The sequence below is a fragment of the Leptinotarsa decemlineata genome, unplaced genomic scaffold, assembly GCF_025532065.1.
Source record: "Leptinotarsa decemlineata unplaced genomic scaffold, Ldec_3_MD MMD2_P_RNA_scaffold_11, whole genome shotgun sequence".
In the NCBI taxonomy this organism is placed as follows: Eukaryota; Metazoa; Arthropoda; class Insecta; order Coleoptera; family Chrysomelidae; genus Leptinotarsa; species Leptinotarsa decemlineata.
The window spans coordinates 5,232,026-5,246,498 of NW_027412525.1; the positions used below are offsets into that span (position 1 = coordinate 5,232,026).

Genomic DNA, 14,473 nt, shown 5'->3' on the forward strand with positions numbered 1-14,473 from the left:
AGTAAACGCTTACTTGTTTGGGACCATATTCCTCCATCCGAGACTCGACCATTTGTTCCAGTATGGACGTATATAAATTCATAATTTGCATTTACTACAGCAAATAGAACTACACTATATGTTCCCTTATAGTTATAGAAATATGATCCACTGTTGGCTGGTTTTGTTATATTTATATGTTTTCCATCAATTGCGCCCAAACAGTTATTAAATTGCCAAAGATTCTGGAATCCATTGCTGACTTCTTTCCATTCAGCTTCTGTTGATGGAACCTAAAATATGTCCATTATGAAACTAATGCAAACTACACAGGGCTAACTGATTTTTTTCTGCTACATAGATATACACACGCGAAACATATAAATGTAAAATATATCGTAATATTTTTTTATTTCCAGTTTTACATTCATATATTCCTTAGTATTGATAAATTACTAATTTTTCTATTTTTTTTTTCAGAGTAACTGTTACACTGAAGGAAACTCGGTATTGTCACCTATCAGTACCACATCTAGTACTGATGAGATTTCACAAAGCTCATTGAAGTCCCGATTTGAAACAACTACCTCAGTAACACCACAAAATGTTTCCCGAAAGAGGACTGCAACAAGGAAAAATAATTATGTCTGGGAAGAAAAAACATTGGCTCTCTATGATGCTGCTCATAAAGTTTTGTCCGGTGAAGAAAATGTGAATGACGAGTTTGATATAACGGGAAAAAGATTTGCATTTCAATTAAAAAAATTGGATGATCAGTAGAGACTCATTGCGGAAAAGTTGTGGTCGGACATCATAGTTTACGGCGCACAGGGAAAACTTGAATTAGACTGCACACTAAAGTTTCCTTCAAAGAATGTGCTGCAACGTCAAACAAATAACAAATATACTCCCATAGAATCAACATTTCTATCGCAACAGTATTCAGAAATTAGCGGTCAATCAGATTTACCCCCTCATGAAATCACTAAAGATAGGTTAAACATGTTGACATCAAATCTATCAGACTATATTTTACTTCAGCTGCATAGTGCAAATTGTGAAATTGTTAAATAGGTACCTATACTGTTTTTTGAAGCTGAATTATTTCCTGATTTTAAGTATTCGCTCCCTAAGGTTCGTACGATATTTTGTAAAATATAAAATTTTTAAATTTAGAATTTCTTTTATACTTACCTTTAATCATTTTTCAGTGCATGATATATAGCTTTGCACGTCTCAGGTATAATCTCACTTAGGGCTTGAGGTGATATACCTGTTCTAAACTTAAGGTCTTCATTAGAACATCCTGCTGCTAAATATCTTAATGTAGCGACCAACCTTTCTTCAGCAGAAATTGACTTTCTCATGATTGTGTCTTGTTTTATTTTATTGCAAACTAAACAAATTAAAGACGTATAAGTATCAGAATCCATTCTTAAATAATTCTTAAAATCACAAGGCTCTTCTTGTTGCAACACTTGTAATAAATTCATATGAGAATATTTCTTTTTGTCCATTAACCACTTTTTACACCATTTTCTCTTCTTAACTTCTCGTTGTTCATCGTCATCATCTACCATTAATACCGTAGCTAAAAGGACAGCAGCTTTTGAAATTTTTGAAGACATAAGTACTTGCAAAACAACTTTTTAACCAACACTTTTGAACTATGAAATCTAAACTTCGGCAGTACGATATGTCGTTAGGTGTGGATGAAAAATGGCTGTACTGCATGTCGTACGATTTCCTTTACGATTTGCAGTTCAACATGCAGTACGAAAAATCGTAATGTGTGTAGGCCACTTTAGTCCCTGCGAAGTGTGACATATGGTCTTGTATATATGAAATAATGAATCGAAGAGGTTTTTTGTATTAAAGTGTATAATTTTAAAATTCTTGCAAAGCGCTTTCGACTTTCGTCATCATCAGTGCTCACCTGAAAGTAAGTGATTTAATTGAAAAGGAAGTTTAGTGAAAATTGAAGTTGTAAAATTTTTTTAAAGTTAAGAAATTTTGAAAAATTGTTTAAGATTACTTACTTGTCAGGCAACAGGAAGTATCAAATTAAGTACATTGCACATTTGTAATATTTGACTTACATAAAACAAAATAGGCTTATAACCAAGAAAATATATTTTTTGGATTGAGGCCATGTGGTTCAGTCAAAGTATCATATGAAGAAGGGCAACTTGAGACAGAATGTGTCAAGTGTCATGTTAAAATAATGGTACCAACTTGAGGAGTGATCCATTCGGGATTTGATTGATTATGTAGAGGAAAAATATTGAATAAATTGTATTACTAAAATGTGATTAATTAATAATTCATAATCCTTTTATGAAGGGGAAGGAAATCTCTGTTTAAGTTCACTTGGGTATTCAAACAATGATCATTATTGGAAAGTTCTTTAGTTCAATAATGATCATTGTTTGAATACCCAAGTAAACTTAAACAGAGATTTCCTTCCCCTATATCGAATCCCGAATACCCAATTTTTATGCTGAATGAATTAATCTACTTGTGTTACGTTGGCAAAAGTGCACTGATTCAAATGTCACACATTTTTTGCACAAGCTTAACAATACAATATCACAACATTATAAACAACGTCAGTTTTGTGTGTACGCGAGTTCGCTTTAACAACGACCACAGATGAAATTGAAGAAATTGAGGAACAAAATCAAATTTCTTCAGAGATATTGGGAGAACCATGTGCAACGAATGTTGATTTACTGCCGAAAATAACTCAACAGCAATATCAAAAAGAATATGAAAATTTTGAAACGGCCGCCGGCCGTTAAAAAATCTTAACAGACGGAGGCTGTTAACATTAACTTTTCAATTGTCATCTGAATACCGTTAAATTAAAACAACAGTATGGTATTACGAAAATAAATTCAATTTCAGTCATATGAATTTCGTTTGAGAAAAAAATTAAGGAGAAATTAGTTTTCAGAAAAGAAAATAAGAAAACCTTAACGTTTTTTTTTCCAGAAAACTAATCCTTTCAAAAGGCTTTTTTTCTCAATTTACAGACCACTCTGATTATGATTATTTTCAAAATGAAAACAAAAGAAGCTCGGGTGGTTTCGAAACATTTTCCAAGAAACGTCACTTCTCATTTTTTTCGTATGTATTACTTCAAAACAAAACATACCCACGCCATCATTCACTTAAAACTTTCAAACGAAGCAATTAGATAGACAGTACAAACATATTTTTTCATTCCGGAATAAATTTACATGAGTAGCTATTTCCTAGACGAAACTATTTTTAAGGACTTATCTTGAAAATCTCTCATGTGTTACTGAGTATATTTTTTACTTTTGTTAGAAGTGGGGCCACGGGGTCAAAGAAAAACGTCTTTTTGAGTTGGAGCGTAAACTGACGGTATCCCCACACCGAGTTCTTAAATAGGACCCATCGTCCTGCAGAGGCAAACAGTTCTTGTTTGTTGATCGGTGAGAAGGCATCCACCCAGAGATGATTTTCTCACTGTGTTGTTTGGTAGTGACTTTGATAATGTTTTTAATTTTGAACAAAATGAAACGACCCAGCAAGTATCCGCCCGGTGAGAAAATTTTATATTCACGTTTTGTTTAATTAAAATGAGGATTTTTCGAATGAATTATTTTAGTATCAGTCTGAGTATTTTGAAAAATTATACATGCAGCAAAGTTGTTCAGCATATTGTTTCTGGATATTGTTTTGTTTTTATTTTTCCCGGTACAAAATACTGCAGACACCATAATATTGAAATTTGAAATTGATAGGATGCATTTTCAGGAGGGAGTCGTTTTTTGGGAAAAACACTTTGTAGCCTTCTACTTCTCCATCTCCATTAGGAAAACTTTCAAACTTACCATCATACAATAATATACAATATATAAAAAATGTGAAAATGTTTTCCACACGAAGTATTTTGAAAACTTATACATGGAGAAAACTTGTTCAGCGTATTTAAATTGTTTTTGATATTGAAATATTGTTCTGTTATTTTTTCTTCTTAGCATACTGCTTTCTACTTCTCCCACTTTGTACAGAAAACCTGAAAAACAGTGTTTGTATGCTACCGTGTGTAACGCGCCTTAAAAAAAATTATGAATAGTGTTACCAAAATTTGTATCAAGTAACGGGTGTATTCATACTTTTATCCAAAAGTTCAATACTGAAGTAATGAAATGAAGAATGATGAAATTATTGAGTAAATATGCCCATATCCTACGTTCATTTTAAATATACAGGGTAATAAATTGATGGGGGATTAAAATTATTTGGCTCATGTTCGAAATGAAATCTGAAAAAAATATTGTAAACTTTTATAATTCGTGTTGATTCTGAAAGAAATTTTTGACAAGGGTTCGAAAACTCATCTCAGTTTACAATATTGACTTGGATTTCAACAACGAATTTTTTTTTCCAAGTGCCTGATAATTTTTGAAAGGATATTGGTGTGAAAAGGCAGTCGAAAAGTAAGCTGGGTTACCAAAAACTTTCAATTACACACATCTTTATGAAGTCTTCTAAAATATTTGTTTGAAAATATTTCAACAAAGTATCTGGATAATGAAACAATGAAACATTTTCTAATTGGAGTAGTATTCTATACGGTCTTTGAAGCGGATAGATCTAACGAAATATTTTTCTCGGGAACATTTTTCTTTTCAAAAATTCTGTCATCCTCCCGTCTATCTGTGGGTATCAGATTTGAGAAAACATTCAATATTTTGAACGAAATGAGATATCGATTTGAAATTTGGCACAGAAATTTTTTAATAATAAAATCGACGAAAATCTCAGAACGGCAAGGGGTTTTACCAAAATGTGTAAAACAGCTTCAGAAGTATTTTAAAAATAAATGATGATTGATTTCATTTCCTCTCTACTAGTTCTACAACAAAATTTTCAATGAGATGTTTTATGGTTATCTATGATAGTTCAGGAATGATGACCAATTCCGGAAAAATCACTAAAGTTTCACTATCTCTGGGAAATATCAAAAATATTCATGTGACCCATTTTGTCTGTTCAAACGGGGTCTGTGGAAATGTTCCCAAGTTTTTTCATATCTATGTTTCTTTAGTAATGGGCGAAAACAGAAAAATCCAATTTGTCGTAATCTCAAATTAACAATTTTTGTCGAAAAACGACTGAGAATGTAAAAAAAGTTATGAAACAGAACTTGTTCAGCTTCTTGAGTCCTATCAAAAACACACATTTTCTTCATAACTATAATAATACAGAAAATTTCGAAGAAATTTGGTTACATTCAATTTCACTCTGAATCTTCGGAGTCAAGAAGAAGCGCTTCACACCATAACTTAGTTCCCTTGATTCTAACTCAAACTATTTTAGGGTACAAAATATTTTTACAAATTTTCAACAGTAAAAGTAAAGTGTAATTGAATGAGTATTTTTCTCTTTTGTTATTAGATCCAAAATTACGGGTTCAAACACGAAATTTCAAATTCAATCTCTAAATTCCGACTTCAAACTAGAAATTCCACTAATTATGTCTCAGTATTATAGAAATACCTAGACATTTTGGCAAATAATTGACATCACAATTTAAAATGATTCGAAAGTGAAGTTATCATCAAGACATGGGATGAAAATGCATGTGAATATTTGAAAATCCAAAAAAATAGAATGATCAATCGATTCAATAGAACCAGATACAGATAAAAAACAAATTTTTCGGTCTTAACTGTACATCTCTGGAAGCTCTTTACGATGAAATAGAGCATTTAGTGCACGAAATATTCAAGAATTTTGGTTTGAGAAAGTTTCGTTTTCCTCAGTATTCGCCAATTAATTGGTTGGTTAGTGAATCCCACTCATGAAATCATTTCTCCTCCAACGTCATCAACCTTGATGAAAAAATGAGAATTGAAACTTCCTATATTTTTATACCACTTGAAATTTACGTTACTGCAGTTTCGTCCTATATGAAAATTTTCAAACTATTACAATAGTTTGAAAATAGGTGATAACGACGGTCTTTAACAACATAAACACTTATCCAATATAAACACTATCACAGTCCGGACTCTGCATCTTATAAACTCCAGATTTCTTCGGCATTACTCGTAAAAATGAAATCAGATAACCTGGCATGTAGCCTGAATACCACTTTCACATAGTTTTTTCTGAAAAATCCTGCCATTTTCTCTGTTCTTTTAACAAAATATGTTAAAGTTATTCAGGTAATAAAGTCATTAAGGACTGTCTGTTATTACCTACTGTAGTTATATAATAGGTGTATAAGGGTGTATTATTTCCGTTTATTGTATTCCTTTGAAAATATCCTTGTAGGACGAAACTGCAGTAACGCTGGTTACTGCAGTTTCGTTAGTATGGTGCAGCCAAGTGTAAGGATGGGCAACACTTGGTTACCAAAAGATAGAAATACAAATGCACGGAGCCACCAACAGGAGCCAACCGCACATTTGTGGTTTCAGTTGATAGATCTCGTGTTGCCCATCCTTACACTTGGCTGCACCATACTGATGATGGGCCAAAAGCCCGAAACACGTGTCTATGGTTTGCCACTTTCATGAGTGCTATGTCTGATATTAACTTCTGTTTCTATATATATATATATATGTATATATATATATATATATATATATATATATATATATATATATATATATATATATATATATACATTAGTAAAGGTAGAAATTTAAATCGTCGTTTTTTCCGTCACAGAAAACAATTGTGTATTATACAGGAAAAATATTATATTATAATATTCATGCAGTTATTGTTCACTGTGGTTCTGGCGTTGAATTTAGTCATTATTACGCCTTGGTCGAAGACGAAACGGACTGGTTTAAGTTTGACGATAGTCGTGTTACGAAGTGTTCTGGCGATGTATTGAATCTATTGGAGCCTCTGGAGACACTCTACATTTTGTTTTGTGAGAGAGAGGGCATTGGCAGATCAAGATCTTCAGATGATGTGGTGCTGCAGGTTTTTACGGGTTTCCTGCAGCTGAAAAAGCAAATGCGCCACTGGAATCAATGAAGTCGCCCTGGAGCGCCAATTAATTTTTATTGTTGTTTTTATTTTTATCGATGTTTCATTAACAAGTTAAACGGTTTTTTTTAAAAAAAAAGGAAAAATATTAGATTTTAGCTCTCGGTTTTTTGCCTCCCCAACATAACCTCAAGATAATACTTTTTTCCCTGGAACGGTTTCAGTTTCAATTCAATTCAATATTACAAAACGTAATATTTCATATGCTTACAAAAATATATTTCAATTTCAAGGTGCAATCTAGGATTTCGACAAAAATTAGTTTTCAACTCGTTATTGATTTTCTGCTATTCTACTACCAACCATAGCAGCAATAGCGTTTATTGAAAAAGGTTTACTTTAAGAAGAGATTAGGTATAAACAACTGACAAACCCTTTTTTCCATTTTGTATCTTCAAAAAACTTCTTCGAATGATATAAATATTTTTGAAGGGTTTTGTTCGTTGTCTCAAAATTACTGAAAAATATCAGGTAGGAATATATTTTTCTTAAGGTTCATTCAGAGCAATGTCGTTAGGGAAGTAAAATATGATACAAGTTTTTGGTACTACAGGGATCACTTCTCTTGATATTTAATAATGAAATTTTACATATTGTCATTTGGATAACTCCTTTCAAAATTGATTACATGGCGTTTTAAAATTATATTGACGATACAACAATTATATGTGATAGAATTGACCGAGATGTTAATTAGGTCTGTGGACAGTACATTTTGTTTCAATTGGGAAACAAATTCACAGAAGAGAATCTACATTTTTGTCATCATAAATCTGATAAAAATCTTCATTTCAATCGAACAGGTCCAACCTTCATTCCGATAGTTGGGAACTTCTTGATTTATCGAAAGCGACTGAAAGTACTTGGATATCACCATTTGGTATGGATGGAATTATTTCAAAAATATGGTGACGTCGTCGGTTTGAAATTGGGACGAAATTTGGTAGTTGGTGTTTGTGGACCGTTGGCTATACAAGAAGTATTCGAGAGAGAAGACTTTGACGGACGACCAGACGGATTTTTCTTCAGGATGAGAACATTTGGCAAACGGTTAGGTGAGTTGAGATTATTTTATTTTCTTATTGTTCTTGATTACTTACTTCAACTGGAGAGGACAATTAGTAGTTATTATGAAAAAAAATATAGGATTTATTGAAATAGTAACTCGACTTTTTGAAAAATATATGGATGGTGTTGATAAATTGAGACTCAAATTCAATTGTGCGGTATATGGAAGTAAAATTTGTCATTCTTTCAAACCTTTGCCAATGGAACGAAAATAATAATAACGGTCTTTATTGGATGGAATATAAAATAACAACCAAAAGTTGAAGTCCAAAACTGAAATGTATTCTGATACTAAATCTATATGAGAAAAATGAATGTTGGGTTATTTTTGATTGCTTCATTCTTTCATGATTTGTGAATCGGTCTTATCTTTTGTGAATCTATCCATCCACTTTATTTGTAAGCATTTCTCGAGTATAATACTGACCTATATCCTCTATATACAGGCTGATTCACGGTGGATGGCACATCAGACGTTTCTGGTGAACCAGACACTAAATTACTTTGGAAATTAATTGGAGAGCATATTCGGATATTCTCTACCCAACTAAAATATTTTCGACAATGCGGTGTTGCCGCTTCCATTAGAAAGTAGTAGCAAGTTCGATTTTCCAAATAGAATACCGTGTATATAATATTATTTTTGGAATCTATAACAATCAACTGACAACGTTTCCTGATATTTTCCTATACCTATACATATTTCAAACAGATTTAAACCTATCTGTTACCGTTTTCGAAATATGAATGATTTCGTTTTTTTTCTTCAGAAATCAGGATATCTTTAAGTTAAGGAATATTATGGTACCGAAATTTGATTTGGATTTAGGCGATACTTGGAGACTTCCCACACTTCAACGTAATCTCTGTTACTTCAATACAGGGTGGTAAAAAATACAGTTTTTTCGTTTGCTTGAAAAAGTGACTGAAAGTTGATTGCATCAAATGGAAAACCCTGTGTATTACAACAAATTCATAAAGCTGTTATAATTTGATTTCTTTCTATGAATATCATGCGTATACCTAACCAGTCAAGTATCGGACTTATGAGCATTTAATTGTGAAAATGTCCCTTCAGAATGGTATTTCCATTCGGTATTTTGTAAGCAGGCCATGATTACTATTTGACAGTAACGTTGTGACATTCTGCTGATAATATTGACATTTTGGTCACTTCAGAAGATTCAAATACCTTCAAAACAATGTAACCAAACTATTTAAATGAAGTCCTTAATGAATTTGTTTATTATTTTTGCATAGTATGATAAAATTATCAGCAAGACATGTCAAAAGTTCAACGAAAGGTATCCGAATCTACCGCAAATGATCCTCAAGTAAATTATACAAATTCAGAACAATTTCATTGCATTCGGATCAACTTTCAAAGGACCAAGAAACTTGCCGCGAACCCGTAACTTCTGAAGTCAACCAGATAAATGTCTTAGCATATTTTCACACATTTCCTGAGTGAGGAAGTGCTGAAGATTTGGGTATAACATATTCATCGTTCATCAAGAACATCCATTTTTTTGAATAAAATTATTTGGAACTATGGATCGAAATTTTCGAGAGAAGGAATTTTCAATAGAAGAAATTGTCATTATTGGTCTAGGAAAATCCTCGCGTCACAAAAGAAGTCAGGCTTCAAGAAAAATTCAGTTTTTTGTCTTTTGCAATGGACAACAAATTGTGTTACGCCATATACGAGGAATTATTACCATGCAGAAGCTACCTGAATATTTTGGAGAATACAGTAGAGAGCTTTGTCGGTAGCCTGCCACTCGAAGAATATCGAAAATGTTGGTACCAACTAGACGGAGCTGCTGCACATTGTACAAGAGAAGTGGGCGCAGAACTGGATAAACTTTTCGACGATCGGTGGATAAGGAGTTTGAGACCATGGAATTGGCCAGCAAGATCACCCGGTTTTGATCCATTAGATTTTTATCTGTGGGGAATGTTTGAAGAAAAAATTACAAAACACCCGTACGTTCGAGAGAAGAACTGTTAGAAAGGATTACCCATTTGAAGATTTGGATCCCAATGAAGTCAGATCTGCCACGACGAAAGTGGTCGTGTTCTGAGAACATTTTTCTCAAATGGTTTTAATTTTTAGCGATTCAAATCCAATGTGAATAATTACTTTCGCACGGCCACCGCTCTTAGAACGCCTTATGTGCTTGTGTTTTGTCCTTTGAAAAAAAAAGTCAACACCCGTAAATACAAATTGCTCCGTGCATTTGTATTTCCAATTATTAACTTCTTTATTAATATCAAGACACTCAATAAACTTCATATTTATATAATTTCCTGGACCGGATGTCACGCAGGTAGCTATAGCTGCCTCCGTAGTGAGTTTAATATTTTCTTGTAAACGCAAGATTTAATTACTATACCATAAATGTGCGGCTGGCTTCTGCTGATGGCTCCGTGCATTTGTATTTCTTTCTTTTGGTTACCAAGTGTTGCCCATCCTTACACTTAGCTGCATCATACTGACGATGAGCCAAAAGCCCAAAACAAGTGTCTATATTTTGTCAATTTTTTGAGTGCTCCCAATTATTAACTTCTTTATTAATATCAACACACTCAATAAACTTCATTTTTATATAATTTCCTGGACCGGATGTCACGCAGGTGTTATGTCCAATCATTAACTTCTTTGTATATATACCAAAGAACTTGAATTTTTATGGATTTCTGAAGCCAAAAAAACTTTGCACAACTATGTATGTTTCAAATAAATTAAAATTCATATTTTTCACAAACATTGAACACATAATTTCGAATATAGAAAGATCAGATTGAACGAGTGTACTTAACCTCTTGAAATATTTCTTGGAAGATTTCATATTTTGAAACTACCTACCTACGTCTGAGATCATTTTACTCAGGAAGGTAAAGATCCTTCGAACTAGAAAGCCACGCCATGATTCAATACGATAGCATAAACACGATTTTCAGTTTGAATAGTGAAGTGTAATTATCTTTTCTATCTAGAAGATGCCTGAGGTTTCTGATAAGCAACTAAGTTCAGCTCGACTGTAAGCCTTTTTACAATGGTTCTTTCAGCTCAAAATATCATCCAAATATTTGAACAACGATTCCTTCTGAAACGTCAATCCCATTATGATTTGTCTGATTCCAAAAGAAAATATAATTCATATTTAATAGCGAGTTCCGAAACTCTGGTACACAAGGCGTTTCCTTACTACGGTACGAAACTTCTGGGGATGATTCGTTAGGTCCTTTTGAGGAAAAAAGTTGCTATGAGCATGTGTTCGGAGTTGCTTCGTATCTGAGATACAGAGCGTTAAAGTTTAAAAAAAGGGGATTTGTAAAATATAAATATTCTTACGCTGATTTGGTTGAAATTTGCTAAAGCTCTTTGAAGTAATAAGGCCTTAACTAGATTGGAATTATTAGTTCCAATGGAGTCTCAGTGGGCACCGCAGCTAATAATATTGGAAAGAAGTACGCCACTGACTTGTAATTTTTATTTTTTTTTATCAAGCAACTAAAAATACAACTTTCTCGTCGCTTGGTTTTTCTTCATATCTAAAGTTTCGTTTTCGAGAAAAAAAAATTGAATCCACTTTGCATATCATGAACACCTACCTACTTTGGAGACAAGCTGACAGTGATAGTGTTGTCATATCAGTGAAAATAGTTGTTGATTATTAGCAGTGATTCCAACACGGATAATTTTACTAACGCTAAAATGGCTGACATGCATTTAATTTATGGATTAGCTAATGGAAATGCAGAAGCACAGATAATTCACCAGAACAGATACCTCAACAGAGTAATTCCATGTTCAAAAACATTTAGAACGCTACATGCAAGATTATGTGAAACTGGGAGTTTTAATAAAAATGCAGGTGGTGGAAGATCAGAAACTGTAGCAACGCCTGAACTACAAGAAGCTATACTTGATGCGGTGGCAGAAGATCCTTCAAATAGCACCAGGAACATTGCACTGCAGCTGGAAGTCAGCACAAAAATCGTATGAATAGTTCTAAAAAGAAATCTTCCCTATCCATATCACATCAGCGCCTCCAAGCCTCGGGATTTTCACCCGAAATTAATATTTTGCAGGTGGTTGATTCATACTTATTTTATTTACGGGCGAACCAAATTTTTCACGGGATGCTATTATGTTTATTTTATCAGGAGGTGGACATTTTGCTCATTTACTTCAAGGTCCAAATTGTTTATCATTTACTTTTGGTTTTTATTTTATGCCGTCCATAGATAGTGATTTTTTTCGAAAACAAAGCTTGATATGAAGAAAACACACACGACGGAAAAGTTGTTTTTTCAGTTGCCTAATCTGAAAAAGTAAAAAACTACGAGAAAGTCAGTGGAGTTCATTTTTTCTCAATATTGTTGGCTGTGGTCCAACTGAGACGCCACTAGACCCAATAATTGCAATCTAGTTCGGGCTAAATAAGTGCCTTGTTACTTCAAATAACTGTAGCAACTTTCAACCAAATCGGTGTAAGGAACTTTATGATATTTTATAAATACAGTTATTGTCAAACCTCAACACCGTACATCTCAGAAACGAAACAACTCCGGACATATGTTCATAAAAACTTTTTTCTTATAACGAATCACCTTCTAAAGTTTCGTACCGTAGTTATGAAACACCCTGTATATGTAAATGACGAGAAACTTCAGTTTTAAACCCAACTTGAGGTGATATAATGTGTTTTAAAACATTTTGTAAATTGAGACCAGCGTTCAAGATATCATTTTTTATTAGTGAATTCTGTATAGATACGGCAAGTATGTAACTGGAATTATAGAATGCTGAATACATTGATGTTCTCTAAGACTTACTAGAAACCAATTACTAGAAAACTCCAAGGCACAATTTATATAGGTCAACGACATTTACTTTGATGTAGGTCGGGGACTATGTCAAGGACGTTTCATGCTACTGGTAGGTGATATTCTTGTCAGGAGGGAATGAGGAAACGTTGCCCTTTGATGGATCTTGAAACCGGTCAATTCAGATCTAACGGTGTTAGTGTTTATAATTTTTTTTATCGCGCTCGATTTGAATATACTGTGATGCGTAATAGGTGACTCTAAAAAACTAAAAGTATTACTTGAAGTTAGAATTTGAATACAGAGTCCAGTAAATTATGAGAAATTGGAAAAATGCTGATATTTCACCAACGATTCAATTTGAAGTTATGATATTTGTCCATACGTGTGCAACATTCCACTCGGCGATCTTTCAAAGGTTTTTTTACGATCTAACTTGAAATAGTAGAATCGAGTATCATTGAGTCACAAAGTCGAGCAATAAATTCATTGGGAGAGTATGTAACGTTTTTTTCTACGAGAGACATTTACTGATCTGCCATGTCTCATTATTGGCACTTGACAAGATCACAAAACAAGGTTTTCGACCTAGTCATCCCCAACCACCCAACCTTCCATCATGCAACACTTTTCATCGAGTCGCTTGCTTGCCGTATTGCAAAAGACTGTAATTACCTGTTCTGCGATCGATATCAAGACGGAAACATTCTGGATGAACCGGACATGAGTTTTGTTTATTGTCGATCCCCTCTTCTAACGGAAACTTGCTATGTTCACTTCTCAGTGTCTAAAGACATATCCAGCAATACGTTAATGTAGAAATTGGCCCTTTGATTTCCTTTATTTTCAGGAAGTCATGGCCATTACTTCTTTCACAACTTATTTTAAGCTGAAGGTGGTTATTATATCAATAAATTTTACAAAATCATGGCATGAAGTAGTTTTTTTATATATGCACAATATGAACGTATATATCTTTAAAACATCTGTTATTGGACAAAAATGTTGGAAAAATACCATATACTTTTGTAGCTATTTATCTAGGTATTTGTTGTTGGCGCTTATTTTTTATACAAAGTCAAAGCCAGCACAATTCATGGTAGTTCATAACTTCAGTCGAGAAGTTTTAAAATATCTTCAGGTGTTGAGCCTTGATGAGATCACTATTCTAAAATGATAATATTATTTAACTTTATAATTATTTACCTTTCAATGTTAGTGGCCTTCTTGGTCATTTTGGAAATCCATTCCACTGCAATGAATATATAAATGTTTGGAAGTTGTTTTTTTTTATCGGCAAATTATATTTGGACTCAATTATTTTTTAGTTGCAAGGAGATTAATCTTACTTATGATATGAAACATTGATTGAGGTACAAAAGTTGATGTAATTCTGTAAATCTCCAGACATGAGTTCAAAACTCTGGCCAGATGGCGGTGGGTGCTTGGTAGTTTTTTCCACCAATAAGTGTTCAGCCCATCTGGGCCTGGAGCAGCAAAATTCTTGGAACCCACAAGGGCTCTTCGAACGTCATCCGGGGTTATC

General features: G+C 33.4%; 1 protein-coding gene across 1 annotated transcript in view; it reads left to right on the top strand.

Moving 5' to 3' along the window:
• Positions 1–3,257: 3,257 nt before the first annotated feature.
• LOC111504976 (methyl farnesoate epoxidase) overlaps positions 3,258–14,473 on the top strand; it is a 44,427-nt gene continuing 33,211 nt past the window's right edge. The window contains exons 1-2 of the mRNA XM_023159708.2: positions 3,258–3,550; positions 7,827–8,078. Coding sequence (XP_023015476.2) covers positions 3,463–3,550; positions 7,827–8,078 — 340 coding nt within the window. The 5' untranslated portion in view covers positions 3,258–3,462. The remainder of the gene's footprint in view (positions 3,551–7,826; positions 8,079–14,473) is intronic.